This window comes from Caretta caretta, chromosome 1 (genome assembly GCF_965140235.1).
Source record: "Caretta caretta isolate rCarCar2 chromosome 1, rCarCar1.hap1, whole genome shotgun sequence".
NCBI classification, from domain to species: domain Eukaryota; kingdom Metazoa; phylum Chordata; order Testudines; family Cheloniidae; genus Caretta; species Caretta caretta.
This window is the reverse complement of record NC_134206.1, coordinates 352,488,993-352,515,865: the sequence shown is the minus strand read 5'-3', so window position 1 is coordinate 352,515,865 and position 26,873 is coordinate 352,488,993. Positions and strand designations below refer to the sequence as shown.

The following is a 26,873-nucleotide window of genomic DNA, read 5'->3' as shown; positions in this document are numbered from 1 at the left end:
GGAGGTGGTAGAATCTCCTTCCTTAGAAGTTTTTAAGGTCCGGCTTGACAAAGCCCTGGCTGGGATGATTTAATTGGGGATTGGTCCTGCTTTGAGCAGGGGGTTGGACTAGATGACCTCCTGAGGTCCCTTCCAACCCTGATATTCTATGATTCTATGCTCTGCTAGGGCTCCTAAGCACTTTCGTTGGAATCAGCACAATGCTGCATTGTGATCTTCCTTGAGGAAGTGACTCTAACCAGGCCCACGTGTTATGCAGGGCTTTCCAGCCACAGACATATGGGAGCAGTGTCTCAGCAAAGATTTTTTGGGAGCAAAAGCTTGCTGAGTGACAGCTGTAACTGGAGAGTGGGGGAGTTATGGAGAGCATGAGAAGTGAAATTTAGTAGCCTCCTGTACATAGTGTTTTACACTCTCAAAGTGCTGTGCAAGCAACCCCTCTCCTCCATGGTAATTGGTTGTGATAAATTGTATAGTCAGTTGCTTGACCACACTTTGGTTTGTTATTTGTTTGAAATATACTTGAGACCAAAGAATCAAGGTCAGTTGGGTTTATTGTTGCAATACACGAAAAATGTGTATACAGTACCAGTCTCCAAAGAGCGGTTGCATGCAGTGATGGTACCTCATCTTATGCAGAAGTTGTGCTCCCCAAGTTACAGGTTTCAGTTGCTATTATTTACATGATTTTACAAGTTATCCGTTTCTTTACGTCACTGAAGTCCAACCCATCAGCTTGTTCCAGTTCCCTAACTTCTTGTTCTGTTCCTTCCTTAGCTTTGTTCTGGACATTAGCATTCCTCGTACTGATCCATGAAGGTCCTTCCCTAGCTGGTACCATAACAGAGAGCGAATGTGTCTGATTTTGACAAGTTTCCTATCCGCTTGTGCCAAATGCTGACTTCAGCACATTCCAAGTATTATGCGATCCTTAGCGTAAGTGAACAGGATTATGGTGTAGACTAGGTTAAGTTCTATCACTATTGCATTATTGGTGCTTTGTGTATTATACACACACACACACACATTAACATCATATACAATATGTATATATGGTACAGATAATACATATTATGAATATGTTATATATTTGTATGCTAACCGGCATATATTAGTCAACATCGGGCTGGCCAGTGAATAACAGATGCAGGCAAATTGCTGTTGTGGTGATCCCTTTGCCAACCCCAAAGGGAAGCACCCTGACTGGGTGACCCATAAGGGTCTCTCCATTCCATTTCAGAAACTGACTATTAAATGGAAAACCTCAGTGCTCAGCTGCCATTTGCTCCCCCAGCAAACTTACAGAAAAAACGAAAATTCCACAGGCAGATTCTGTGCCTGCTGGAAACCTTGGAAAGGGACCAAAAAACCAAGGAGTAAACACTTCATCAGATGGTGCCAGGAGAAGAGGGGCTGGGTACCTACACTTCGTTGGATGTTGGGCTGCTGGGAACATAAGTGGAAAGGATGGGGACTGAGTGAGTTTCTTCAATAAAGTGTGGTTTCAGAGTAACAGCCGTGTTAGTCTGTATTCACAAAAAGAAAAGGAGTACTTGTGGCACCTTAGAGACTAACCAAGTTATTTGAGCATAAGCTTTCGTGAGCTACAGCTTATGCTTATGCTCAGATAAATTGGTTAGTCTCTAAGGTGCCACAAGTACTCCTTTTTTCAATAAAGTGTGGGATCAAACTTTTGCTATTGTGCTGAAGTCTAGTGGAGTCGCTCCAGGTCGCTAGCAGTGTAACAGGGAGCAGAATTTGGCCTTGTGTGTCTCATCTCTCTAAGAAGTGCAGGTAGTTACTGCTATGGACCCTGCTGAGAGGTCTAAAGGAGGAGTCAGTTTCTCCTACTCTCCGTGGTCCCACTTTGGCCAACCTTCCGTTGAGTAGCACCTTTGAAACCAATGGGACTATTCACAAAGTAAGGTTCTACTCAGCATGTCGGGCAGAATAAGGCCCAGAATTAGAATGGATGAGGGTGGTCTCCAGGCTGGTAATTTTACTGCTGTGGCTGCCACTGACCAGAGCTATTCTGACCGTCACTGAGCTTACTCCTATGGGTGTGTTTCCACAGACTGTTAGGAGATGGGCCATGTTTTGCCTCTGCTTGGTGCTTCGATACCAAGATGGGAGGGGTTGCAAGTGCTTTGGAGGGTAGGATTATAATTCAAAATGATCTGGACAAACTGGAGAAATGGTCTGAAGTAGATAGGATAAAATTCAATGTGGACAAATGCGAAGTACTCAACTTAGGAAGGAATAATCAGTTATACACATACAAAATGGGAAATGACTGCCTAGGAAGGAGTACTGCGGAAAGGGATCTGGAGTCAACAGTGTAACATTGTTGGGGAAAAAAGTGAACATCATTCTCGGATGTATTAACAGGAGTGTTGTAAGCAAGACACAAGAAGTAATTCTTCCGCACTGATACAGCCTCAACTGGAGTATTGTGTCCAGTTCTGGGTGCCACATTTCAGGAAAGATGTGGACAAATTGGAGAAAGTCCAGAGAAGAGCGACAAAAATGATTGAAGGTCTAGAAAACATGACCTATGAGGAGACATTGAAAAAAATGGGTTTGTTTAGTCTGGAGAAGAGAAGACTGAGAGGGGTCATAACAGTTTTCAAGTACTTAAAAGGTTGTTACAAAGAGGAGAGAGAAAAATTGTTGTTCTTAACCTCTGAGGCTAGGACAAGAAGCAATGGGCTTAAATTGCAGCAAGGGAGGTTTAGGTTGGACATTAGAAAAAATGTTCTAACTGTCAGGATGGTCACGCCCTGGAATAAATTGCCCAGGGAGGTTGTGGAATCTCCGTCATTGGAGATTTTTAAGAGCAGGTTGGACAAACACCCATCAGGGATGGTCTGGATTAGGGGTTCTCAAACTGGGGGTCAGGACCCCTCAGGGTTGCAAGGTTATTACATGGGGGGTCATGAGCTGTGAGCCTCTGCCCTAAATGCCACTTTGCCTCAGCATTTATAATGGTGTTAAATATGTAAAAAGGTGTTTTTAATTTATAAGGGGATCACTCAGAGGCTTGCTATATGAAAGGATCACCAGTACAAAAGTTTCAGAACCACTGATCTAGATAATACTTAGTCCTGCCTTGAGTGCAGGGCACTGGACTAGAAGACCTATTGAGGTCCCTTCCAGTCCTACAATTCTAAGCTTTGGTGACTAGTACTTCTGGCCCCTCAGCACTGGGCCTGGGTGCTGGCCCCTGCTATTCAGCTGTGCATGCTCTAATCTGCCGTGGAACAAGGGCTGCTCTCAGAATCACAAGAGCAAGCTGCCAGCGCTTACAGATCAGACAGAATCAAAGCTAAAATGCTTCCTGGCTCTGCAGCGGTGCAAACCACTCCAAGTTTGAATTGATTTAAACCCAGAAGTGTCAACTTACTTGACTTGAAATGTTCATAACTTTAACACTCTGTAACTGATTTTCTTCAATCTTGTCTTATTTTGACTTAAAAATCGAAGTATGTCTGACAGAGTTAGCTGCAGTGTACTGAGCATGAGGGTGTGTGAGAAGTTGGTGTTATATAGGGTGTTAAAAGACAGTCTGGTGCAGTGAGGCCAGGTGTTAATACATAAGCAAAAGGATGTAGCAGAGCTGAGTAGATTGAGTCTTCTGCCTTCGGTGCTGGTCCTGACTTCATCATCTTATTGCTGGGTGAAATGGTATCTTTCTGCATGGACTTGCTGTGTGGACTCAATGGAGCTGCCACTACTCCGCTATGCCTGAGAAGCAACAGGTCACCTGGAAGTGGGGAAAGCCCTGCCCTGCTGCTGGAAATGCTCTGTCAGATTTCATTCGTTCCCCTCTCAAATATACATAATCCAGCTCCCCCCCCCCCAACGTCCCTTTCCTGGGGTCAGCAGCACGGCAAGGGAGTTTTGTACTGAGAACGTGGCCGCCGGTGAACAGACAGGCTCTGAGCCCGAACCATTCCATGTAGCCGTGTCGCTGCTCTGGAAGCCCTGTGGGGCTCCTCAGCCAGGTTGACGGAAGTGATGAGGAGTTAGCACAGACTGCCATGAGGCAGAAGGTGGCTTTCAAACTTCAATAATGATCCCACTAGCTTCCCCCTTTCTGCAGTGTGGTGCTTTGCATCCCTTAAAGCACTGCCCAGAAGAGAAGGATTATTCCATCTCCCAACCGGGGGAGATTTGAGGCAGAGAGCTTGGGACCTGCCCAAATCTGCAAAGGGAGGTGGTATCAGAAGAGATCAGGTTCTTGGGTGTTCCTGGCTCCCAATCCTGTGTTTGGGCCAGTAAGTGACTCAGCATAAGTCTCTGCTCTCCTCCCACTTGGAGAGCGCTGCAGCTGGGTGGGGCTGTGCACAGACACCCTTCGCCATGCAGCTTTGGGGATGTTTTTATTGAAGGGTTTGTGTGTGTGTATGAAGTCATGTGCCAACTGTTGTGAAACACGGGCCTCATTAAACATGCAGTCTGTTCCTTTGCACTATCGTGTGAATTTCCTTCTGCATGTTCCTGGCCAACACGGCCAGACTTGCCTTTCCTGCGTTCGTAACGTCCGCTAGCTGCCTGGCCTCCGTCCTCTCCTCGAAGGCCTCTGAGCATTGGCCTGCTAAACCCAGGGTTGTGAGTTCAATCCTTGAGGGGGCCATTTAGGGATCTGGGGCAAAAATTGGGGATGGGTCCTGCTTTGAGCAGGGGGTTGGACTAGATGATCTCCTGAGGTCCCTTCCAACCCTGATATTCTATGTTCTATTCTCGCAGCTGCCCTCCTCCAACTGGTCCAATTTCGGTCATGTTCAGACTGATTCTGCTGGCAACAAAAGGCTGTTTTGGAAAAACCTGGGCTGTATTCGCTCATGGCCTGACAGCACAGAGCCCCACTCAGCCTGCACACGCTGTTCCCGTTCACAGCTGTGGCCACGCCCACGAGGAGCCCGTGAAACCCTCTCTGGAGGCAGCCTGGTGTCCTGTGCCTCGGGGCCGGGAGCTGAGACTCCCTTCCTCGCTCTGGCCTTCGTCCCCCCTGCTGTAGCGTGGAGATCGTGTTCACCCACGACGGGGAAGTGGGGCGCCGGCTGTAAAGCGCGGTATGTGACGTGTTGTCACCAGCCCTGCGACGAACCCCAGCCTGAGCCACAAGAGCAGGGCAAGCTGAGTGGCACTGAAGCAAGGGGTTAAATTCAGAGCGGTTGTGAGAGGGGTTGTCAGACTTGCACCCACGCATTGGGCTGAGCGGCTGTGCAGTGCGTCCTCGGGAACTGGGGAAGGTGTGAGTGAAAGGAAGCGGGGGAGGGGTGGCTAGTGTTGAATTTTGCACCTTTTACACAGTCTTAGGGTTGTTGTTTTGAGCGGGGGGGGGGGATTGGCAATGTTCCTCTCTGGCCCCGCCCCCTCCCTGGGTGATGTAGAGGGGACGTGGGTGGGAGTCCGGGGTGCTGCGACATGCATGGAGAGATGTGACTTGTCCCCTCTTGCAATCCCTGAGGACTCAGCGGCTTGGGCCTGGTATCTAATCCCCATCTTGATCCAGCCATGGTGGCTCCGGGTTGCTCTGGGAGGCCACTGGGCATCAAGGGAAGGCTTCTGCCTCTGCCCCTTTGTGAGACAGTGGAAGGCTGGCTGGGCAGGTTACTCCAGCCGCACTCTCCAGGCACTACCCCCTCCCCGTGACAGGGGTGTGGAACAAACCAAACAAGCAAAGGTTACAGCAGCAGTTGAGTCAACAGCAACCTGCGAGGGAGAAAAGCCCCTCAGTGCTGAGAGCTACCACCGCCTGCAGGAGCCCAGCCAGGAGGAGGAGCTGGGAGGCTTTTTGCTCTGGAATCAACAGAAGAGGCTACAGTCGGCATGGAGGCAGCGAGCCGAGGGGACGGCGCAGAAGCGCTGTCCAACGACAAGGTACCAACCTACACGCACAAACCAGGGCTGTAGAGACCCCAGCAAAATGACATGGGCTCTGCAAAGGTGCCCGTCAGAGCCCATGTTGCCCCACTCACCAGCTCAGTGGAAGCCAGCAGGTCACCTCCCCATGCACTGAACAGTATGCCCAGTGTAGATGGGCTCAGGGGACACTCCTGAGAACTGACAGCCTGCAGGGAGGTGGATCTGATGTATTTCCCGGCTGCAAAGTGCCTGCCGTAGGGCTCCTGCTCCTGCTGTGTGGAAGATGATGGGTTGTGTTTTCTCTCTGGAACTGAGCTGCATTTCTCAGAGGCTGTAGCTTCTGCTTTGTGCCTGTCAATCTTGCTCTTTCTTACCAGGATTCAGTCTCTCTATCCTCCGAAGGGGTTATAGGATGGCCTGTCTCTCCAGGAGCTTTAGTTGTCTCTGTCTGAGTCATTCAACCCCATCTGTCCCTTCACGGCTCATTTTCTCTCCGTCTATAATTGGGGGAAAGCTGCACTGTTCTGTGGGCCACACCGTGCCAGACGCAGCATTTCAGAGACGCGATGTAGCAAAAAGCTGCTCTCGGGAACTCCTCATTCCCAGGCTGCTGTGACCCACACAAGGCAGAGGGAAAGGATTTTGCATGATTCAGCGATGCTGGCAGGAGAGCATCCCATGAATTCCACATGGGCTGAGGCTAAAGCGGGACTGCTTCTTGTCTTACAGCAATCAGCCATGTCTGTTAGCAGGGGAGGGGGGCTGCACCCCGGTCTGGGAATGAGGGGGAGCAAACTCCAGAGCAGGAGTACTTGCTAGTCTCCCAGAGACGCTGAAGGTGGAATCAAGCAACTTTTGCTCCCCTCTTTCACCCTGGAAACCTCTTTGTCCTGTTCTCCTGAGCTAGCCCGGCAGAAGCTGGGGAAACCCCACCCAGAATACTGGTAGGACAGGGTACCAGAGCCAAGTCACCACCCACCACCTACTCCTCTTCATGTACACACACTGATTGCAGAGGGTTAAGACCTTCTCTTTCCAAGCTCCAGAGGCCAGGGCAGGATTGTTCTCTATTCTGTCCCTTTATCCTGCTTCGTTTGGAATGTCCCTTTGCTGGGACACTAGCATGCACCAGGATCGTTGTAACCTTATTGACACGAACTGTGACCGTATAGGCCATTGTTGCAACCAAGATCCTATAGTGGCATCAAATCTTGTACAAAGGTTGTCAAGTAAGGTGTCTATGAGGAGGGTATGATTTGCTGCTTATGATTATGCTATCTGTATGTATGTATCATTTTTGTATTTAAAGTTATAAGTATTGGCTCTATACTGTCTGTTTCTGGGTGATGCCCCAGACAACTTGGCATCAGCACTGCCTAGCCTGCTGGATGGCCCATTAAGGACCATCAACTATACAATTGACCCATTGAGAGACGGCGGATATTCCTTGTGACGCAGCAAGGCGGGCAGGGACCTACCTCTGGACAGAACTCTAAAGTTTTCAAGCCATGTCTGGGCAGCTTGTATTTGAGACAAAGGAAGCACAAACCCCATGGCAGAGGATATAAAAGGCCCTGGAAAGCCCTCCATTTTGTCTTCAGTCCTGCTTCTGACCTCTGGAGGAACCTTGCTACAAACTGAAGCTCTGAACCAAGGACTGAACGACCTCTCCCAGCTGTGGATGTCCTCCAGAGACTTGATTTGAACCTGCAGTTTATTCCATCACTGCTGCAAGCCTGAATGAAGAACTTTGCCATCACTGTATGTCATTGATTCCATTTCACCAATTCTAGCTCTCATCTCTATTTCTTTCTTTTATGAATAAACCTTTAGATTTTAGATGCTAAAGGATTGGCAACAGCGTGATTTGTGGGTAAGATCTGACTGGTATATTGACCTGGGTCTGGGGCTTGGTCCTTTGGGATGGGATCTAGAGAACCTTTTCTTTTTTTTTTTTTTCTCCCCCCACTGGGGTATTGGTTTTCATAACCATTCATCCCCATAACGAGTGGCCCTGGTAGGGATACGGGGAAACTGGAGTGTCTAAGGGAATTGCTTGTGTGACTTCTGGTTAGCCAGTGGGGTGAGACCGAAGTCCTCTCTGTTTGGCTGGTTTGGCGCCTTAGTATAATAAAGGACACCCAGCCTTGGGCTGTGACTGCCCTGCTCTAAGCAATTTGTCCTGAATCAATACTCTCAGTTGTGTCCCTCCAGGGACAGCATCGTTACAGTAGCATAGTCGTGCTTGGATTCACAGAACGAGGTCAATTAAGCTTTTGGTCCGTACCCCATACTATCCAAATTTGAATTTCGGTATTGAGAGTTTTGTTGGTTAAAGAGCAGTTGCAATGGGTAAGCAAAGAGCATACGAGGGTCTTGACAAAAAAGCCCTGGAACATTTGTATTCAGAAAAGGGGATAAGCTTTAAAACTAAAGCTACGAATCAAGAACTGTGAGATCTGTTAATGGCCAGCGATCAGAAGGCAGGAGCACAGCCCTTACCTGAGGCTGCAGAAGCAATAATAATGCAAAAGGCAGCAAGTAAACTGAAACTTGAGCATGAACAGAGACGAGCAGACAGTCGATTGCTAGAAAAGCAAAAGAATGCTGAATTAGAGAAAGAAGCTAAGGAAAGGAATACTGAATTGGAAAGAGAAGCTGCTGAAAAACTGAAGGAGGCAGATGAGAGGAAAGGGCTCGTAGAAGGCAAATGGCTGCTGAGGAAACGGTTGCCAGACTTAGGCTCCAAGTCAAAAAAGCAAGGGAAGAACAGCAGAAACTGTATCCTCTTGAAAGTCCAGTTTATAACAATGTTGGTACGTTGTATGACTCTGAGCAGTTGTCTGGGTGTAACCAAATGTACCCCAACACTGTCGCCTTTTATGTGAATGCTCTTACTGTGAGTTCAGTAGAAGGTGACTCCATGAATTGTGCCAATGCTCTGGATGGAAGTGGTAATGGGGGTGAATTGTTGCTTAAAGAAGCCCCTAGGGAAAGGAATCCTCATGGTGTCTGTGCAAGCAGTTTACTGCAACTGAAGGGTGTGGAAGTGATTTAATCAAGGAAGTTTCAGTTCCTAACAGCTGGACATTTTCTGTGGTGAATGGATCCACTGACTGTCCTCTTGAAAGATCCAGTGAGGATAGTTTCCAAAAGGTCTGTGCTTCAGGGTCTGAGGACAGGTTTGGTTCCTGGTGTTTCCGAGCAGAACTGGGTTCGGGCTGAATGCTTGAGGGTGCAGGGAAGAGCAAGCAAACTCTCACCCTCACACTTTGGATTTGTGCCATATCTCTGTAAGACAGAGTCCAGCCTTGGAATTGGTAGCAGTTAAGGATCTGGTAAACAGGCTGCTGTCTCTGTTGATAAAAATTACCTGACTGACAGGGAGAAGAAAGACTTGCTCATGAAAGCTTATGCTCAAATAAATTTGTTAGTCTCCAAGGTGCCATAAGTCCTCCTGTTCTTTTTGCAGATACAGACTAACACGGCTGCTACTCTGAAACTTGCTCATTGCTGTTCGCACAGAGAGCACACCCAATCAGCCAGTGAATTCTGTTAAGCAAGAGAAATCAGGGTTTGATCCTTCATGACAAGGAGGAAAGAGAGACCTTAATTTTGCAAAGGGAAGCCACAGGCTAACCCTAAAATGCCAAATCCCCAATGGTATTAAGCCAGAGGTGTGGCATGACAAAAATGATTGTAAATGGACACTCGCAATGAATTTGTTGTTGTTGCTAATGGTGATTTTTGTAACGAATGTGTTGCTAATACCAAGAATTGTAAAAATGTACAATGTGCCTAATCTTTTGGAAAACCCCTTAAGAGTGATACATAAGAACACACTTTATGTTAAAAGACCTTGTGATGCAGATGCATCTGAAGAAGTGAGGTTTTTACCCACGAAAGCTTATGCTCAAATAAATCTGTTAGTCTTTAAGGTGCCACCAGACTCCTAGATGATTCACAGTTAGTGCCTGTAACCAGTCTTGGAACTTTTCACAGGAGAAAAGACATTCCAGACCTGAAGTGCTGTATAAAAAGGGAAACTGAGGCACACAGCCATATTGCTTTCACGGCTAAATACCAAGATTCCTATACTATGAACAACATTAATATCTACATTAACTTGATATTGTGTTCCAAATATTTACCAGAGCTTGTATGGATAAAGTAGTTCTTTAGCTCTTGGCAAGAGACATACAGGAACCCTGCTGCAAGAGCAGATCCAATCCACTATTGTTCTAACCAAGTTTTACCTTGAGTATGTAAAGAGATTCAATCATGTTATTGAACATGACTTTGATAAACCATTTCCATTATACACCAATACTTGCTGTAGTGAGACAGAACCCAGGATGGGGAGCTCTTGGGATGCCATCAGCAATGTTTGTCATCTGTTCCTGCATCAATTTTGCATTGGGGGGGTGTGACGTTATTGAGGTGAACTGTGACCATATAAAGAAAAGGAGGACTTGTGGCACCTTAGAGACTAACCAATTTATTTGAGCATGAGCTTTCGTGAGCTACAGCTCCCTTCATCAGATGTTTGATGAAGCTCATCAAACTGTAGCTCACGAAAGCTCATGCTCAAATAAATTGGTTAGTCTCTAAGGTGCCACAAGTACTCCTTTTCTTTTTGCGAATACAGACTAACACGGCTGTTCCTCTGTGACCATATAGACCATTGTTGCGACCAAGATCCTGTAGTGGCATCAAATCTTGTACAAAGGAGGTCAAGTAAGGTTAGGATTATGCTATCTGTATGCATGTATCATTTTTGTATTTAAAGTCTTGGATCTATACTGTCTGTATTTCAAAGTTGTGCTCTGCTTCTGGGTGACACCCCAGACAAGTTGGCGGCAGCTCTGCCTAGCCTGCTGGATGGCCCATTAAGGACCATCAGCTACACAACTGACCCACTGAGAGAAGGCAGGTACACCTTGGGACTCAGCAAGGAACGCAGGGACCTGCCTATGGACAGAACTCTAAGGCTTTCAAGCCATGGCTGGGCAGCTTGTATTTGAGACAAAGGAAGCACAAGCCACATGGCAGAGGATATAAAAGGCCCTGGAAAGCCCTCCATTTTGTCTTCAGTCCTGCTTCTTACTTCTGGAGGAACCTTGCTACAAACTGAAGCTCTGAACCAAGGACTGAATGGCCCATCCCAGCTGTGGATGTCCTCCAGAGACTTGATTTGAACCTGCCGTTTATTCCATCAGTGCTACAAGCCTGAACCAAGAACTTTGCCATCACTGTATGTCATTGATTCCATTTCACCAATTCTAGCTCTCGTCTGTATCTTTTTCTTTTCTAAAATCTAAAGGTTTATTTATATTCTGAAGGGTTGGCAACAGCGTGATTTGTAGGTAAGATCTGACTTGTATATTGACCTGGGTCTGGGACTTGGTCCTTTGGGATCGAGGGAACCTTTTTTCTTTTACTGGGGTATTGGTTTTCATAGCCATTCGTCCCCTATCCTGGTGGGGATACTGGGAACCTGGAGCGTCTAAGGGAATTGCTTGTGTGACATATGGGTAGCCAGTGGGGTAAAAACCGAAGTCCTCTGGCTGGTTTGGTTTGCCTTAGAAGTGAAGAGACCACAGCCTGGGGCTGTGACTGCCCTGCTCTAAGCACTTTGTCCTGAATCGATGCTCTCCATCATGTCCCTCCAGAGGCAGCGTCGTTACGACCATCAGATCGGTTTTCCCAGGCCTGCTGGTGATGGCAGAGCATCAGGCACCACTACTATCTAGTCCTTCTCGTGCTGTGTCCAAGGAGAGTCTGGGAGAAGTCGCCAGATTTCTCTCAAACAGCTCCTGGAGCTGGCTGAAAAATACCAAATGATGCCTTGTGTGAGATCCAGATTTAAAAAATCAACCCTACAAAAGCCTTGTTTTCTAAGCTATTATCAGTGTAAAACAAAACAAACCCTCAAACAAAACCAGTTCTTTCCCCTCTGCCCCCCCCCCCAAACCATCAGGTTTATTTTTATGCCAAGAACTCAAGGCTTTATTGGGGAAAAAAATTTATTCTACCCACCCAACCAGAATCATTTTTTTAATTCTGTCTGAAAACCCATTTTCCGTCAGACACCTTTAGCCTGCTCCAGGGCAGCGTTGCAAGCCAGCTGGGGAGCGTCCTTGCCCGCAGCAACGCATGCCCTAGCATAGGCTCTTTGCACGCAGCTTGTAACACGCGCTGCTCCCTGCCTGCGATGTTAAACCAAGGTCTTTCCTGCCTAATTTCAAGTGTGTCCCTGATGGAAGTTAGAGCCCCTTCCTCCCCTCCCCCCCACTTCCCTGTCTCTGGCTGTTTACACTGCCGAGCTGAATGGCGCCTGCCCAGGGTTCAGGGTCTTGCTCTGTTCCACTGACAAACAGCTGGCTCAGCTGGAGCAAGTTCCCTGCTGATGGCCTGCCAGGGAGGGTTGAGGGCCTGTTGCCAGGCGCAGGCAGAGCCTCCACTTGCACTGGGGAGGAATTGAATCAAGACCACGGGACTCCTGATTAACCCTTCGTCATCTCCCTTTCTCCTTTTAGATCTTTGTGCTGACTTGCGTCTACTTGGCGGCCTTATCTCTGAGGTGGGTCCAGTTACCTGAGGTCTGTCCCAAGACCTGCTGGGGGTCAGGATAGGCAGGGGCCAATGTGGATGTGCTTTGCTCATGGCCAGTTGCCAAGCACTTTCCCCTGGTAGCCCCCATGCTGGCTGCTGCCCCCCTTCTGTAGGAGGACAACGTAAAAGCTCTGATATCTGCATCATCAAGGCCTCTGCGCTTATCCCTACGCTAGGGACACATGCAGGACAGAGCCAGGTTCTGGGGGTGCTCTCAGGTAGCCAGGCAGTGCCAGTGTAGGTCCCAGGCCAGAGTGATACCTCCGGGGTCTGACCACAGGGTACCACCAGGGCAGACCCTGGGTGCTCCTGCATCCAGCTTGCAAAGGTCACTGGGGATGCATTATCCCCAGCCCCAGGGTTTTGCCCTTCATCCTGTCCAGTCTTGTCCACAGCGGGAGGGGACTGTGGAATCCACCTTTCCTTCTGGAGACCACCACATCCCCTAACATCCCAGGGCCCCTCTCTCCGGTAAGTGAGCCGTCTACGCAGTGATGAGCTGCCAAAATCTTAACAACCAGTTCCCTCCTCACCCCACGAGGGGGTCGTGGCCTGCCCCTGCCCCCCGGGACTCCTTCCCCATCCAACCCCCCACATTCCTTGACCCCCACCTCCTGGGACCCCTGCCCCATCCAGCCCTGTCCTCTGACTGCCCCCAGAACCAGGCAGGAGGGTCTCGTGGGCCACCATAGTGGCCACTAAGAGCCAGAGCTACCTGCCGGGGGGCGAGGTGGGGAGTCCCAGCGGTGCTTACCTGGGGCAGCTCCCAGGAAGCATCTGGCAAGTCCCTCTGGCTCCTAGGGGCGGAGGAGCGTAGCTGGGGGGGAGCAGGGGGAGCGGCCGCTCCCCCACTGATCACATCAAAAGTGGCACCTTAGGCACTGACTCCGTGGGTGCTCTGGGGCTGGAGCACCCACGGGGAAAATTTGGTGGGTGCAGAGCCCCCATCGGCAGCTCCCTGCCCCATGCCTGGCCCCAGCTCACCTCCGCTCCGCCGCCACCTCCTCCCCTGAACGCGCTGCCCCGCTCTGCTTCCCCGCCCCCCGGCTTCCCGTGGATCAGCTGTTCGCGCAGGAAGCCTGGGGGGGACTGAGAAGCAGGCAGCAGCTTCGTGCTCAGGCCCAGGGAGGCGGAGGTGAGCTGGGGCGGGGAGCGGTTCCCCTGCATGTCCCCCCCCACCCCTGGGTTACCTGCCGCGGCGCGGGCGGCCCCCCTCACGCCCCCCCCACCCCAGCTCACCTCCGCCTCCCTGGGCCTAAGAGGGAAGCCACCGCCTGCTTCTCAGCCCCTGCCAGGCTTCCCGCGCGAACAGCCCCAGAGCCCCCACGGAGTCGGCGCCTAAGGTGCCACTTTTGGCCCGTCGTTAAATTTAGAAGCCCTTTTAGAACCAGTTGTCCTGTCCCTCGCGGGACAACCGGTTCCAAAAGGGCTTCTAAATTTAACAACCGTCTCCAGCTCGCCAGAGGGCTTGTGTCCAGGCTGCTGGGGCATGAATCCACTACAGGAGGCAGCAGGAAGCCATCCCCTCAGTGCTTTTCTGTTGCCACACGCCAGCTCCTTTCCAATCCCCACTGTCCTGTGGCTCTTCTCTGTGCAGTCGAGGAACCAACGTGAGCCCCACTGCAGCAGGGAGCCCTGGCAGCTGGACTCCAGCCCCCCAGGGAGACCAGGATGGAGAGAGGATGGGACGTTGCGGCTGGGAGGTAGGAGGGTTCGGGACTCCGATCCTGTTCCCAGCTCGGAAACCAGCCGCCGGTAACTCACACAAGTGCCTTGCACTTCAGATATCCCAGCTGGGAGACTGGGTGCAAAGCAGGGACCTCCCCTGTGTCTGAGCCCAGGCTCAAGGAGAGGTGAAAGGGGATGTTAGCTGTGCTGTGTGCAGACTACTAGATGGATACCATGCCCGGCTGGCTGTGTGCAACCGAGACTAACCGTTGCCTGTGTTTCCATTTCAGCCTCGTCGGCAGCAGCTCAGTCCTTGCTGTATCCACCCTCAGGAGGAGATGCTTCCACAGCCAGGTCTGTTGCAGACTCGAGACGCCCTGGATTTTTAGAGAAGTGGAGAGTGTGCGATCTCACGGGGCATTTCATGCCCAAGGGTTTTTAATCCTGCCCCATACTAGTCCATCCCGATCCCGTGGCCAGTTCACCACAGCCCTGGCCAACCCAGGAATACCCATTTCTTTTGTTCGGTGTTTCCTGGTGTTTAGCTGGAGCAGCTGTGAGTCATGGGAAAACCCCGTAATTCATGGGGTTTGCAGTGCCCCTGCTGCCCAGCTACATGGGTTCACCCTGACACCAGGCAGAAGCTGGTCTGACGTATCTCTGCAGGGGACTCAGTTAGGTGGCTGCCTCTAAGGACAGTCTTGAGAGATCAGTAATGGCCCCATCACACTCCCAGTCCGTTTGGGTCGGGGAAAGGAGGAGTGGGGCAACAGCTGCACTAGGCTGGCCCTGCCCCATGGCTTGGTCAGCCCAGCAAGAGCCTGGTTTGCTTTGAGTGCTCATTGGTTGCTGGAATTACGGTTTGGCTGCAGCACCTAATCCATGCCAGCTCTCCTTGGCGTTCCTCCAGGCACAGGGGTAGCATGAGAAGTGGGAGGAGACGGGGTGTTAGGAAGAGTGTTACCTATGCTAGTGGCAGTGGGGACCTGGGAGGAGGCAGGGCTGAGCTGTGCGGAGGGAGACTCATGCAGGAGCAGCCATGTTTGAGGAGCCTCCTCTCGCTTCTGTGTTGGAGACATTGGACGGGTGGGCCGCAGAGAGGCCGCAGAGCCTCTGGTGAGGGCAGGCAGGGCGGAGGCCGAGTGCGGTGGGGCAGCCTCCTGGTGACATGCCTCCCTCGCCGTCGGACGGGCGCACGGATGCAGCAGCAAAGCGCAGCTCGCTGTTCCCAAAGGGCCTCCTTTCTTACCCTGCTCCCTGACTGGAGAGGAGCCCTCCTCCCTCGCCTCCAGGCCCGCCTCCATCTCTGGGCTCCGGGTGCCCCTGCGCTCTTCTCAGGCCGGGAGGGCATCCCCTTCAGGGGAGGGCAGAGGAGCGTGTCCATGCTGCTCTGGGCCACACACCATGCAGAACAAAGGAGACCAATGGGTGCTGCGGGGGGGGAGGGAGGGAGGCAGGCGTGTACCAGACGGGGCCAGGGAAAAGGGGGCTGCTCCCTGCTGGTAGCATCTTCCCTAACTAACCTTGTTGCCCCCCACAGCTGCTCCCCCTCTTCCTGCTCTCCCTGGCAGACTTCCTGGCTGCCTTGGTGCTGATCATCACGGCTGCCATCCAGCTCCTTCCAGCCCAACTCTTTGTCCTGGCTTACGAGTTCTGCCCCTACGGCCTGATGCTGGCCATGGTGAGCACAGATGGGTGCAGGTGCGATTGCACGAGGGCGGACGTGTGGGCTGGGGCTGGTGGTGATTGTGCCCGGCTCAAAAGTCTCTGCTGCTGCTGTTTCTCTGAAAGCTGCGACCCCCCCCGCACCCCCCCCGCCCGGTATAGCTGCAGATTGTGACTGTTCGCGCAGATGAGCCCTGGGGTGGGTGGGGGTGTCATGCTGCCCATGCACGTGGTGTGGTGAGCTGTGCCCTCGACTCTGGGGATATTCGAGCCCTAACAGGTCCCTCTTTCAGGGGCCAGTCCAGGATTGTTCCCAGCTAGGGGTCACAAGGATGGAGATTCAGCCCCTGCCCTGAGGAGATGCAGCCTCATGCTTCTTGCTGCCAGGGAGCCATTCTTGATATTCAGCCTGCTCCTTCCCTCCCTGGGTTCCTGCCATCACACCTCGCTCTATGCTCACATCGCACTAAATAACCGCTCGGACCCTGGGGCCCGGCCTGCACTGGAGAGCCCAACTCCACCGCTGTGGGCCTGGCTTTTCAGAAGGTGCCGCGCCTGCGACCTCCACTGACTTCCGTGGGCGCCGAGCGCTCGGCAGCTCTGGAAATTTGGCCCCTGGTGCCTGAAGTCGAGCACCCTAGAACTGAAGTATCCTTGGACTTTGCACCTTTCAGTTGCCTGCAGGTTACGCCCCTCGTCCCCAGTCATTGCTTGGCCAAAGAAAACCGATTCCACTTTTGATCTCCCCACGTGCGTCCATCCCTCCTGCCTCCATCGGTTTCTGCTTCTCTGCCCTGAACTCCCTCCAGCTGATGTCCCTTGCTGGCGACATGGCGCTCAGCATTGGGAGCGCTCCTCCAGGTGCGTGTAGCCCTCCCTTCTCTGGGAGGTGAGGCCTCGGGCTCCCCAGCCCAGACATGCATCAGTTTCTGCTGCCACGTCGCACTGTGGCTTCAGTCGGATTCACTGGCTGTTAGCACCCCCGCACTGAGAAGTGTTCGCCCTAGGACAAATCCTTCAGCCAGAGCTGCTTCCTCCATTTCTCTCTCCAGGGATCTGGGTCTGGGGTTAAGTTGCCCAGGCAGATTTGTGGCATTTTCACTCCCCAGCAGAATCTCATGTGCTTTACTGCCCGTGTCTCACCCCTCTCCCAAATCTTGATTGCGGTTTCTCTGTCCTCACTGGGACTTGCAAGTCCTCCCTGTTTAATACCAGCTGCAGCTTTCATGAACACGCAGCTTACTCACCATCCCAGCTCACTGGGGTAGATGTGAAATGAGAGAACAGCAATCCCTGTAGAACCCACTTGCCACCTTGATACACAACCATTTATCGTTACCCTTTTGTAACGGGTTCTTACCTGCTTGAGAGCAGATTACTGCCTCAGTTTCCCCTCTCTTGCCCATGGCCTGCAGTCTCCCCTGGTGGATGGGGTGATTTGGTGCTTTTGACCATCTGGACAACACAAGAAGTCCTCCTGGGTGGGAAGACAAGTCTAAACACACCTCAGCCCTTCACCCTCCCCAGGTGGAGCGCTCACCCGGTGTCCCAGGGTGATACAGCTTAGCTCCCTCCCTGGGCTTTACGGCTCCAGAGCCCTACCCTGTTGATGCCAGTAGACGTGGGGTTTCCTGCCGCCTTTGTTGACAACACTGGCCTGGGGCACCTGAGCCCTGGGCCTCCAGCCCCTACCAGCCTCAGGCTGCCCCAGCCGCTTCCTCCTGCTCCTTAACCCCCAGTCCTGGGCCTCTTCCACAGCCCCTCCTGTGTGGCGTGTCCAGCCCCTTGCTCGCTCTCTCCTACTCCACCTGCCTGCAGGGCCTTTGGCTTTGAGTCCCATTCAGCTCTTTATGGAGCCCTGGCATGCCAGCCACAGGATCCCCCTGGGACCCACAACCACCCAAAACGCCTTAACAGGCCGGCTCCAGTAATGGCAACTGCTGGGCCCGGCTCTCAAAGGGGCCAGCCTGCTCTGCTGGTCCTGGGTTGAAAGTCTTCCGGACAGTTTTGACTCCAAGTGACCATCGTAATGATGCTGGCTCTGATGGAACACAACTATGAGTGCCAATTCAGGCCAAATTGCTTAAAGCAGGGCAGTTACAGCCCCAGGCTGGGATTCCTTTGCACACCAAGGCAAACCAAACCAGCCAAACAGAGAAGACTTTGGGTTTACCCCACTGGCTAACCACAAGTCACACAAGCAATTCCCTTAGACGCTCCAGTTTCACCACCAGGGCCACTCGTTATGGGGATGACTCGTTATAACAACCAATACCCCAGTAAAAGAAAAAGGGTTCTCTCGATCCCAAAGGACCAAGCCCCAGACACAGGTCAATATACGAGTCAGATCTTACCCACAAATCATGCTGTTACCAATCCTTTAGAATCTAAAGGTTTATTCATAAAAAGAAAGAAATAGAGATGAGAGCTAGAATCGGTGAAATGGAATCAATGACATACAGTGATGACCAAGTTCTTGGTTCAGGCATGTTGCAGTGATGGAATAAACGGCAGGTTCAAATCAAGTCTCTGGAGAACATCCCCAGCTGGGAGGGGTCCTTCAGTCTTTTGTTCAGAGCTTCAGTTTCTAGCAGTGTCCCTCCAGAGGTATGAAGTAGGACTGAAGGCCAGATGGAAATGAGGCATCAGCCTTTTATAGTCTCTTGTCATGTAGTCTTTGCTTTCTTTGTCCCAAGGGCACAGTATCCAACACATGGCATAGAAAAACCTCAGAGTTCTGTCCATAGGCAGGTCCCTGCACACCTGGCTGAGTCCCAAGGCGTGTCTGCCTTCTCTCAACAGGTCAATTGTATAGTTGATGGTCCTTAACGGGCCAGGGCCATCCAGCTGGCTAGGCAGAGCTGACACCAACTTGTCTGGGGTGTCACCCAGAAGCAGAGCATAAGTTTGAAATACAGACAGCATAGAGCCAATATTCACAACTTCAATACAAAAATGATACACATAGCATAATTATAACCAGCCAATCATAACCTTGTCTTAGACACCTCACACGACAACCTCTGTACAATATTTGCTGCAAATATATAACAGTGATTGCAAGAGTGATCTCTATGGTTACAAATTCTGTCAATAACATTACAACCATGTCTTTTCCAAGCCAGTTTCAGCCAGTTGCTCAATTAAGATTTCAGGAGACACAGTCGCATATGGGTTACTACGGTCCAGACACGTGACACCTGCTGCACGACTGCCCTTTGCACCGGGGTGGTAGCACTCAGCCCCCACTGCACCCATAGCTCCGGGGGAAGAACCGTGTTTTCTGAGCCAGTTGTGAATGCTAAGCCTGAGCCCACCTGGATCCTCTTAGCTAATCTGTGGGCGTGGGGGGACACGTGCCTTGGGTACATGGTCATGAGTTATTAGAGTAGCCAGGGACCACTGAGCGGCTCAGCTTGTTGGCTACTGGAGGAATGTTCTGTGCCGCTGCCTGCCGCGATCCAGCTCCGCAACTGTGAGCGCGTGTAACCCGCTCGTCAGAGCGTCACGTGGCTGCGTCTTGCCTGGGCCGCGCGGGACGGGAATCTGCTACGGGCCCAGTTCTGGAGCCTGGCTGGTTGGGTCGGGCTGCGGTGACTCATGCTTTCAGCTCTGGATGGCCCCGGTTCGAACCCATGTGTGTCAGCCCAGATGGCCGCCATCAGGCCCTGCTGTGCAGCATGGCTGGAAAGCCACGAGGGAGGCCCCAGTAAGTGGCCGGAGCCTTTGCAGGGGTGGATGTGGTGGGGTAGGGGGCGCGAGGGTCGTGCCCACGTGCTGGTTCCTTCCCCCCGCCCCCGCTGGAACTCTGGAGGTGTCGTTACCAGACTGGTTCATGCTCAGATCCCCTGGGGTTACTGGGAGCCGCGCTGACAGCAGTACCCTGGGCCTGGGGAAGGCAGGACAGGCTAGTGGGAATGAGGGCCCAGCGGGGTGCCTGGCTCGCCCTAGAAGCCGGCAGGTGGGATTGTTGCTGGGTGTGACCCTCAGCTTCTCTCTTGCCCAGATGTTCTATGCTATCTCCTTCCTGATGGTCATTGTCTATGCCTACGAAGTGAACCGCACCATCCGTGGCTGGAGAGTGACGCACATGACCGCTCTGCAGGTAGGGGATGACCAGGCCTTCCTCCCCACTGCTGCTGGAATGCCAGAGGCGGTCCTTCTCCCCCACCGGGCACAACCAGGCCAGGGGCCAGACGGAGCCGCTGGTGGCAGCTCCTCAGGACAGACAGACACCACAGGGCGGCCAGAGAGATGGACAGGAGGGAGAGTTACATCACATGCATCCAGGCAGGAACAGGCCATGCCGTGAGCATCCCTCAGACCTGCCAGCCCCTGGCCCTGGCCCGAGGCGATTGGGGGATGGCGCTCTGGTCACCCACCCACACCTTGGCAGGGGAGGAAAGGGATCAGGATAGGCCACAAGTTCCCAGCCAGGTGGATCAGCAGCGAGTAGGTCTCCATGTTCACTAGCTGGCAGCAGGTTACCTTGGAGCCCTGGCTAGTAGTGGGTGTTGCATCAATGGGACGCTAATGGTGGCAAGAGGATGCCTGGGGCAGCCTGTTCCCTATTTTACCACGTGTGTATTGTGAATGCGATGCCCACATGCCCGTGCATGGCACCCGGCTAGCCCTCTGGGCCAATGGGAGCCCGGGCTGCTCTGAGAACGGCCAGCCTGAGAGCGAGCGGTTCAGAGACGCACCCACACGAGTACAGAGCAGCAGCCTTTGGGATCCCCGCTGGTCCCCTCCCGACGCGGTTTGAAAGCCACTGTTGAGGGCTGCACACTCCTGCGAGCCCCATGGGACACTGGGCCGCGTCCCTGGACCTGGTGCAGCGCTAAACACGCCAGTTTCGGTACCCAGAACCCGCCTCGAGCCCTGGGGCGAGGTTGCAGCCCCTTCTGACCCAGCTCTTCTTCGCCGCAGGAGGGACGCAGGTGCGCGGAGAGGGTGCAGCGCTGCCTGCCCTATGCCCTGGCCTGGTAGGTGCCCCGCTGGGTTTCTTTGCCTTGTGGGGTTGGGTTGGTCCGAAGCTGCTCGCCCTAAGCCCCCTCACTGCCCTAAGCCCTCCCAGGGGTGACCACCGCGGGCGGGGCAGAGCCTGCGTGACCCCTGCCCGCGCTGTCTGGCTCTGGCCAGCATCACCGGCCCCAGGGAGGCAGCAGGCTGTCCTGGCTTTCAGCTCCAGGCGAGGGAGTCCTGCATTCCCCTCCTGCCTCTGCCACGGCCATGCAGCCTGGCCTGGGAAGAGGGACCAGCATAACCCAGCCCCAGTCTGACTAGTAACTGCAGCTCCCTGGGCCTCCGGGTCCCCATCGCTACCGCGGAGTCAGAGATGCTGCCCTGGCTCGGGGTGGGGAGTCCCAGCTGGGATGTGCCGTCACCTTTGCAACCTGGGGGCAGGAACAGCCTTCCCAGTGCACAGGGTGACTCCCTGCAGCATGCCCAGGCTCTCGCGCTCTTCCGTTCCCCTCCCCGTTTGTCTCTGGCAAGGCTGCTCCCCGCCCTCATGTTCCTGGGCCAGCTGCTGCTGAGAGGCACGTCCGTGAGAGACATCGCTCCCATGGCCGTCGAACCCGGCATGCCCCGCACGGCCAATCGCTCCCGAGAGGCCTACAGCCTGTACTGCTCCAGGTAGCGCTTCGGTCCGTTCACAGCAGCCGCCGGCCCCTTCTCCCCTCCAGCAGCCCGAGCCTCCCCCAGGAAGGCCCCACAGGGCCTTCGGCTGCCTCGTGTTCGGAACTAGGCCGTGCTCTCTGGGGCCGGGACGGTTGCCCCGGGTCCGTGCAGAAGCGCACAGGCCCAGTCGATAACGATCCCGCGCCAAAGGGGATCCGAGTCCTGCCGAGCTAGCCCCGAGTCCTGCCCTGCCAGCGAATGCAGGGCTCCCGAGTCCCGCCCCGCAGCCCCGTGGGGTGGAGCTCAGCGCAGCGTGCCCGACGCCCCTGGGGCTGCTGCACCACCTGCCGGCACCGAACTCGGCCAGCCAGCGGCTCCTGCCGGCATCGGCTCCTGCCCTGGCGAGAGGTGCCCGGAGCCCAGGAGCTGAGCAAGGCCCCGCTCTCTGGGGCACGGCCCTGGCACACGGCCTCCACCGCTGCGACGCGGGTGAGGGGAACGTGCGAGACGAGGTGCTGGGAGCGGCGCCACTGACAACCGCCACGTTCTTTCAGCTGCCTGGTCCTCATCCACCGCGCGCAGGACGCCTGCTCCACGGTGAGAGCCCCCGGCCTCCGCTTCCTCCACCTCCCCTTCCCCGAGCCGTCCCAGCCGCCCCAAAGCCTCAGCCTGGCTCAGAAGCTCTCCCAGGCAGCAGCTGCCCTCCAGTCTCCCCTTTCCAGCCTCGTGCACCATTGCTCATGGCTGTTCCCCTCCTGCCGGGGCTGGGGCGGGGACTGTCCTTGCTGGGTAGCCAGGACACATTGCTTCTCCTCCCGCCCGCCCCGCCATGATCCCCCTGGGGCAGCTCCCACTGCCCCCGCTGCCCCCTGGGAATAACGGGAAGGTGGAGCGGGGAGGCTGTCCGGAACGGCAGCTGAGCCACGGCTGGGGACCAGGGAGGATGGAGGGTGGAAGGGGCCAGGGCTAACGCCCCAGCAGGGTTCTCTGTGAAGCACTGAAACTTCAGCTCCTATACGAGAGGGTGGGCTGCACCCCGAGGCTCAACTGGCACCCTGCTTTGTGTCTGCAAAGCACCTGGCGCAGCCTGGAGCCGGGCAGGGCCAAGTCCCCACCACTCGCTGCCAGGCTCGCGGCCACAAGCAGTAAAACAAGGGGCCTGGGCGGGGGAGGGGCTGCTGGGGGCGGGGGGCAGCATCCTGCCCCAAGCAACCACCTCAAGTCGCTTTTCCTTTGTCTCCCAGTACACGGGCGGGAAGGACACGGGCCTGGAGATGAAAATCATCTTCTTCCTGTCCCTGCTGCTGGTGCTGAGCTGCTGCACCGTGAGCGCACGAGCTGCTTGTGGCCTGGAGTCGCAGCAAGTGGCCGGGGGCTCACAGCCCAGAGCCCCCGGGCGGGGGCGGGGAGCGAGAGGGAGCACGCGGGTTGAACGGCGGCAGGGCGGGGGCGTGCGCCTGGTGAACGGCGAGGGGGCGGGCACGTGAATGGCGAGGAGGCGGGGGGGTGTGCGTGTGGTGAACGGTGTGGGGGTGGGCGGTGAGGGGGTGGGTGCGTGGTGAACGGGGTGGGGAGCAAGGGGGCGTGCGCGTGGTGAATGGCGAGGGGGCGTGCACGTGGTGAATGGCACAGGGGCGGGCGGCGAGGGGGCGGGCGCGTGGTGAACGGCGCTGGGGTGGGCGGCGAGGGGGCGGGCGTGTGGTGAACGGCGCTGGGGTGGGCACGTGGTGAACAATGAGGGGGCGTGTGCGTGGTGAACGGCACGGGGGCAGGCGGTGAGGGGGCAGGCGCGTGGTGAATGGCGGCGGGGAGCGAGGGGGCGTGCGTGTAGTGAACGGCGCGGGGGCGGGTGGCGAGGTGGCATGCGTGTGGTGAACGGCGAGGGGGCGGGCGGGTGGTGAACGGCGAGGGGGCGGGCGGCGAGGGGGCGGGCGCGGGGGCGGGCGCGTGGTGAACGGCGAGGGGGCGGGCGCGTGGTGAACGGCACGGGGATGGGCGGTGAGGGGGCGTGTGCGTGGTGAACGGCACGGGGGTGGGCGGTGAGGGGGCAGGCGCGTGGTGAATGGCGGCGGGGAGCGAGGGGGCAGGCGTGTAGTGAACGGCGCGGGGGCGGGCGGCGAGGGGACGGGCGCGTGGTGAACGGCGAGGGGGCGGGTGGCGAGGGGGCGGGCGGCGTGGTGAACGGCGAGGGGGCGGGCGGCGTGGTGAACGGCGAGGGGGCGGGCGGCGTGGTGAACGGCGAGGGGGCGGGCGGCGTGGTGAACAGCGCTGTCTCTGTCAGTTCCTGTACTGCAGGGTGAAGCTCTGGTGCAGGAGGAACAATGAGGTGCGGTTGATGAACATGGAGAACGACGGCTTCGCCAGCAGGAACATCCAAAGCGTTTGCAAAATTTCTCGCTGCTTCCAGCTGGTTTTCCTGATCTGCTGGACCCCAGGTGAGTTGCTCCTACTAGAGCAAGAGTGGTGACAGGCCCTCTCTTCTTTTTGCCCCATTATCCCTTCACACGGCAATCGAGTGCCCACACAGCTTCCCCCACCGTCCTCCCGGCCAACATTTGGTCCCAGTGTTCTCTCCACTCCCCCGTGAGATCCCTGTGCCGAGACGGATACGTGTGTTTGGGGACAGGCTGAGCGGCAGGAGTCAGGCTGGCTATAGCAACCCTGCCCGCAGTGATCCTGGGTCTGGCTGAGCCCGGCTAGGGAGAAGGAGGAGGATCTGGCCTACAGGTATGGCCTCCATGCCCGAGTTGTTTTGTGCTTTAAGCATCAGGTTTGAAGTCTCTGGCTTCCCTAGAAGCACAGAACGCCGATTCCTTCTGGGTTGGCTTGGCTCCTCCTCCCCTGCTAGACCAGCTGAATCCCACACACGTCCGCGGGTGTGGTTCTTTCAGAAGAGCCCTTGGAGGCCAGCGTTTCCTCTCCCCACTGCAGGCTGCTTGGCTCCCACTTTGGAAGGGGCGGCCCGTTGGCAGTGAAGCTGTGTGTACAGAAGTGCCGGTAAAGCACGTGGGGACCCGTCCTCCGGGGAACGGGGCTGGACAAGCATCAGACGAGGCTTAGGGCCTGGCCAGCAGGGGCAAAGGCAGCTGCACGCTGAGGGCGGAGCGCTAAAGGCAGGTGCAGAAGTAAATGGCAAGAGAAACTAGTGATGAAATGTGGGCGAGAGGGAAGAGCAGGATAAAGCCAGGATGCCACCTTCCTTTCTCTGTCCACAGCCTTCCTGCTCAGCATCCTCTCCTTCACCAGCATCGAGCCCGCCTCCATCTTTGCACTTCATGTTGCCATGGTAAGGATTGGGAGTCTCTTCAGCCTGACAGGCAGGTGCTGCCGCTACTCAGATGGTGAGCTCGTTAGGGGAAGGACGGTCTCTGGATTGGTTCTGAACAGGGCCTAGCATGATGGGGCCCTGTCTGGGGACCGCTGTATGCTTCCCCCAGACAAGTACTGGGACTGCAGCGTGATCAGCAGCCGGACTAAAGGGAGGGAAGTCACACCGCATGCAGACGGCAGGGTGTTTCAGCTCCCACAGTGCCTGTGCGTCCCCTGGGTGGGTGTGTAGCACTCAGGAGCCGCCGAGGCAGGTTCTTCTCTGGTAGTGTGACCCACACGCCTTCTGGGTGGGGTGTTCTGTCCCATCTAGTGGCACCAAGACCACTTACAGAGAGTTAAATGGGTCTGTTCTACCGCCGTAGGTAACAGGCAGTTGGCTTTTAGCTCATGCTGGAGAGGCTCATGCACTAAGCTCCAGAGGTCCCCGGTTCGATCCCGCTCGCCGACGACTGGGGTCTGTCGGTGTTACCCTAGGCAGTGCGTGGGCGGAGCGGGGAGGCACCGGTCCGTGAAATAAACCATCTCCAAGGGTCAGACAAGCTCTGCTGGTGCTGCCAAAATGTAAATAAATGGCCCCGTGAAATACAGGCCACCGGCTCGGGGGGGCGATTCCATGCCCAGCTCAGCTCAGCGCCTTTGCTCTTTCCTGCTGCAGGGCTGGTAGCTGCGCTGCCTCTCCCGTCTGCCCGAGCTGGGCAGAGCTTTTTCTCCTGGCTTCCGCTGGAAAGTCTTTTGCTAAGCCTGCCCGTGGGAGCCGTGTCAGTCTTGCTCGTGACAGGGGGAGGCTCGTCTGCTTCCATCTCCCCGCTGTCAGTTGGTTACGCAGTCGTCTGCCTTCCCACTTTCTGACATCGACTCCGTGTTCGGAGAGGAGCTGCCTGTCTCTCCCCAGACAGGGAGCCTGCAGAGCAGGGGGCAATGGCCCTGCTGTGCAGACATGGCAGTCGCAGGAGGTGTTGACGAAAGCGCTGCTCTCACTTCTCCCTCTCTCGCAGGCCCTGACCATGTCCCTCCAAGGGCTCCTGCACAGTTTGGTCTACGGCTGGCTGCGGCAGAACTTCCGCCAGGAGGCTCTGGGGGAGACACTCCCCTTGAGATACTACCCCGGCCTCAAAGCCTGCTACGAAGAATCGTTCGGTGTTGAGTGCTAGGAGAGTGCCTGCATTGGTCTCTGCTGTTCACTGGGCTCCCAGTCTGCAGCAGCTGCTGTGCATTTCGTAGGAGCACTACACAACTTCTCTCCTCGCTGGGGCCTGGTCCCCTGGACATTGCACCAGGCAATGGTTAGATAATAAGGAGTCAGCCCTGCACTGACTTTGTGGTGCAGCCTTCCTGAAAAACAGGCACCGGCTGCAGTAGGGTCTGCCCTGATTGCACCACCCTTCTGAATTATGAGAAATGACTTTGCAATCACAGACTTAAAGCCACACCTGTGTCTGGCAGCAAGCTGGCTGGGGCCAGCAACCCAGGCTGGAGAGGCCCCTGGTTAGTCAAAGCAGCAAAATCATTAGCAAATGTTGTGTGACCAACTATGGTTTGCTTAAGGGCAGTTAAGGGCTGCAAGGGAGAAGAGGCCAAGACCTCACTTAAATTCTCTCCCATATACACTGCTGTCCTTCCGTCATCTCCAAAGTAGCTTCTGCAAAAGGCTGGGAGGGACAGTCTCCCCTCCCCTCCCCAGTGGGGACCCTGGGGCTGCTGCAGGCCTCCATGAGAGGGAACGGAGCTTGAAGGAACCATGGCTATCACTACTAGAAGGCCATAGGATTTAGGGCAGAAGCTCTGTGGAGCAGGGACTTCCTTTCTCTTGCAGAATTGATTTATTCTGGTGCTTAGGAACCCCGGCCCTGGAGCAGGTCCCTGTCTGTGCCAGGCACTGTACCCAGCTCTGTGTGTGTTCACAGCTTGGGAACTCACAGGATCTGTACTAATTCAAACATGGAAGGAGATAACTGGGGTGCAGAGAGCTCCCATGAGGGATATGGGCATCCCCCTCACTAGTAGCAATTGAATCTTAACTGTGGCTGGCCAGAGGAGGCAGTAGACCTTGCTTGGCCCTCAGCTGCCATCTCTTGAGAATAAAAAGATGGTTTCTTCCCAAG

At 54.9% G+C, this 26,873-nt stretch overlaps 1 protein-coding gene and 1 long non-coding RNA gene across 5 annotated transcripts in view; one reads left to right on the top strand and one right to left on the bottom strand.

Moving 5' to 3' along the window:
* LOC125625375 (uncharacterized) overlaps nucleotides 1-26,872 on the top strand; it is a 30,112-nt gene extending 3,240 nt beyond the window's left edge. Inside the window, exons 1-12 of one of the 4 annotated variants that reach the window (XM_048827401.2) lie at nucleotides 4,856-5,886; nucleotides 12,411-12,454; nucleotides 14,445-14,508; nucleotides 15,695-15,835; nucleotides 19,826-19,924; nucleotides 20,749-20,804; nucleotides 21,316-21,456; nucleotides 21,996-22,038; nucleotides 22,686-22,766; nucleotides 23,723-23,876; nucleotides 24,657-24,727; nucleotides 25,767-26,872. In XM_048827401.2, the coding sequence (XP_048683358.1) occupies nucleotides 5,836-5,886; nucleotides 12,411-12,454; nucleotides 14,445-14,508; nucleotides 15,695-15,835; nucleotides 19,826-19,924; nucleotides 20,749-20,804; nucleotides 21,316-21,456; nucleotides 21,996-22,038; nucleotides 22,686-22,766; nucleotides 23,723-23,876; nucleotides 24,657-24,727; nucleotides 25,767-25,922 (1,101 nt within the window). In that variant the 5' untranslated portion in view covers nucleotides 4,856-5,835 and the 3' untranslated portion in view covers nucleotides 25,923-26,872. Of the gene's footprint in view, nucleotides 1-4,855; nucleotides 5,887-12,410; nucleotides 12,455-13,550; nucleotides 13,622-14,444; nucleotides 14,509-15,694; nucleotides 15,836-19,825; nucleotides 19,925-20,748; nucleotides 20,805-21,315; nucleotides 21,457-21,995; nucleotides 22,039-22,685; nucleotides 22,767-23,722; nucleotides 23,877-24,656; nucleotides 24,728-25,766 lie in introns of those variants that run through there. The other 3 variants (XM_075124610.1, XM_075124609.1, XM_075124611.1) reach the window with 3 other exon arrangements.
* On the bottom strand, nucleotides 537-6,756 carry LOC142070682 (uncharacterized). The gene is made up of 2 exons (XR_012666645.1): nucleotides 5,985-6,756; nucleotides 537-2,552 (listed from the first exon to the last, which is right to left on the bottom strand). It is a non-coding gene; the product is annotated as an uncharacterized LOC142070682 (long non-coding RNA).
* Nucleotide 26,873: the final 1 nt, after the last annotated feature.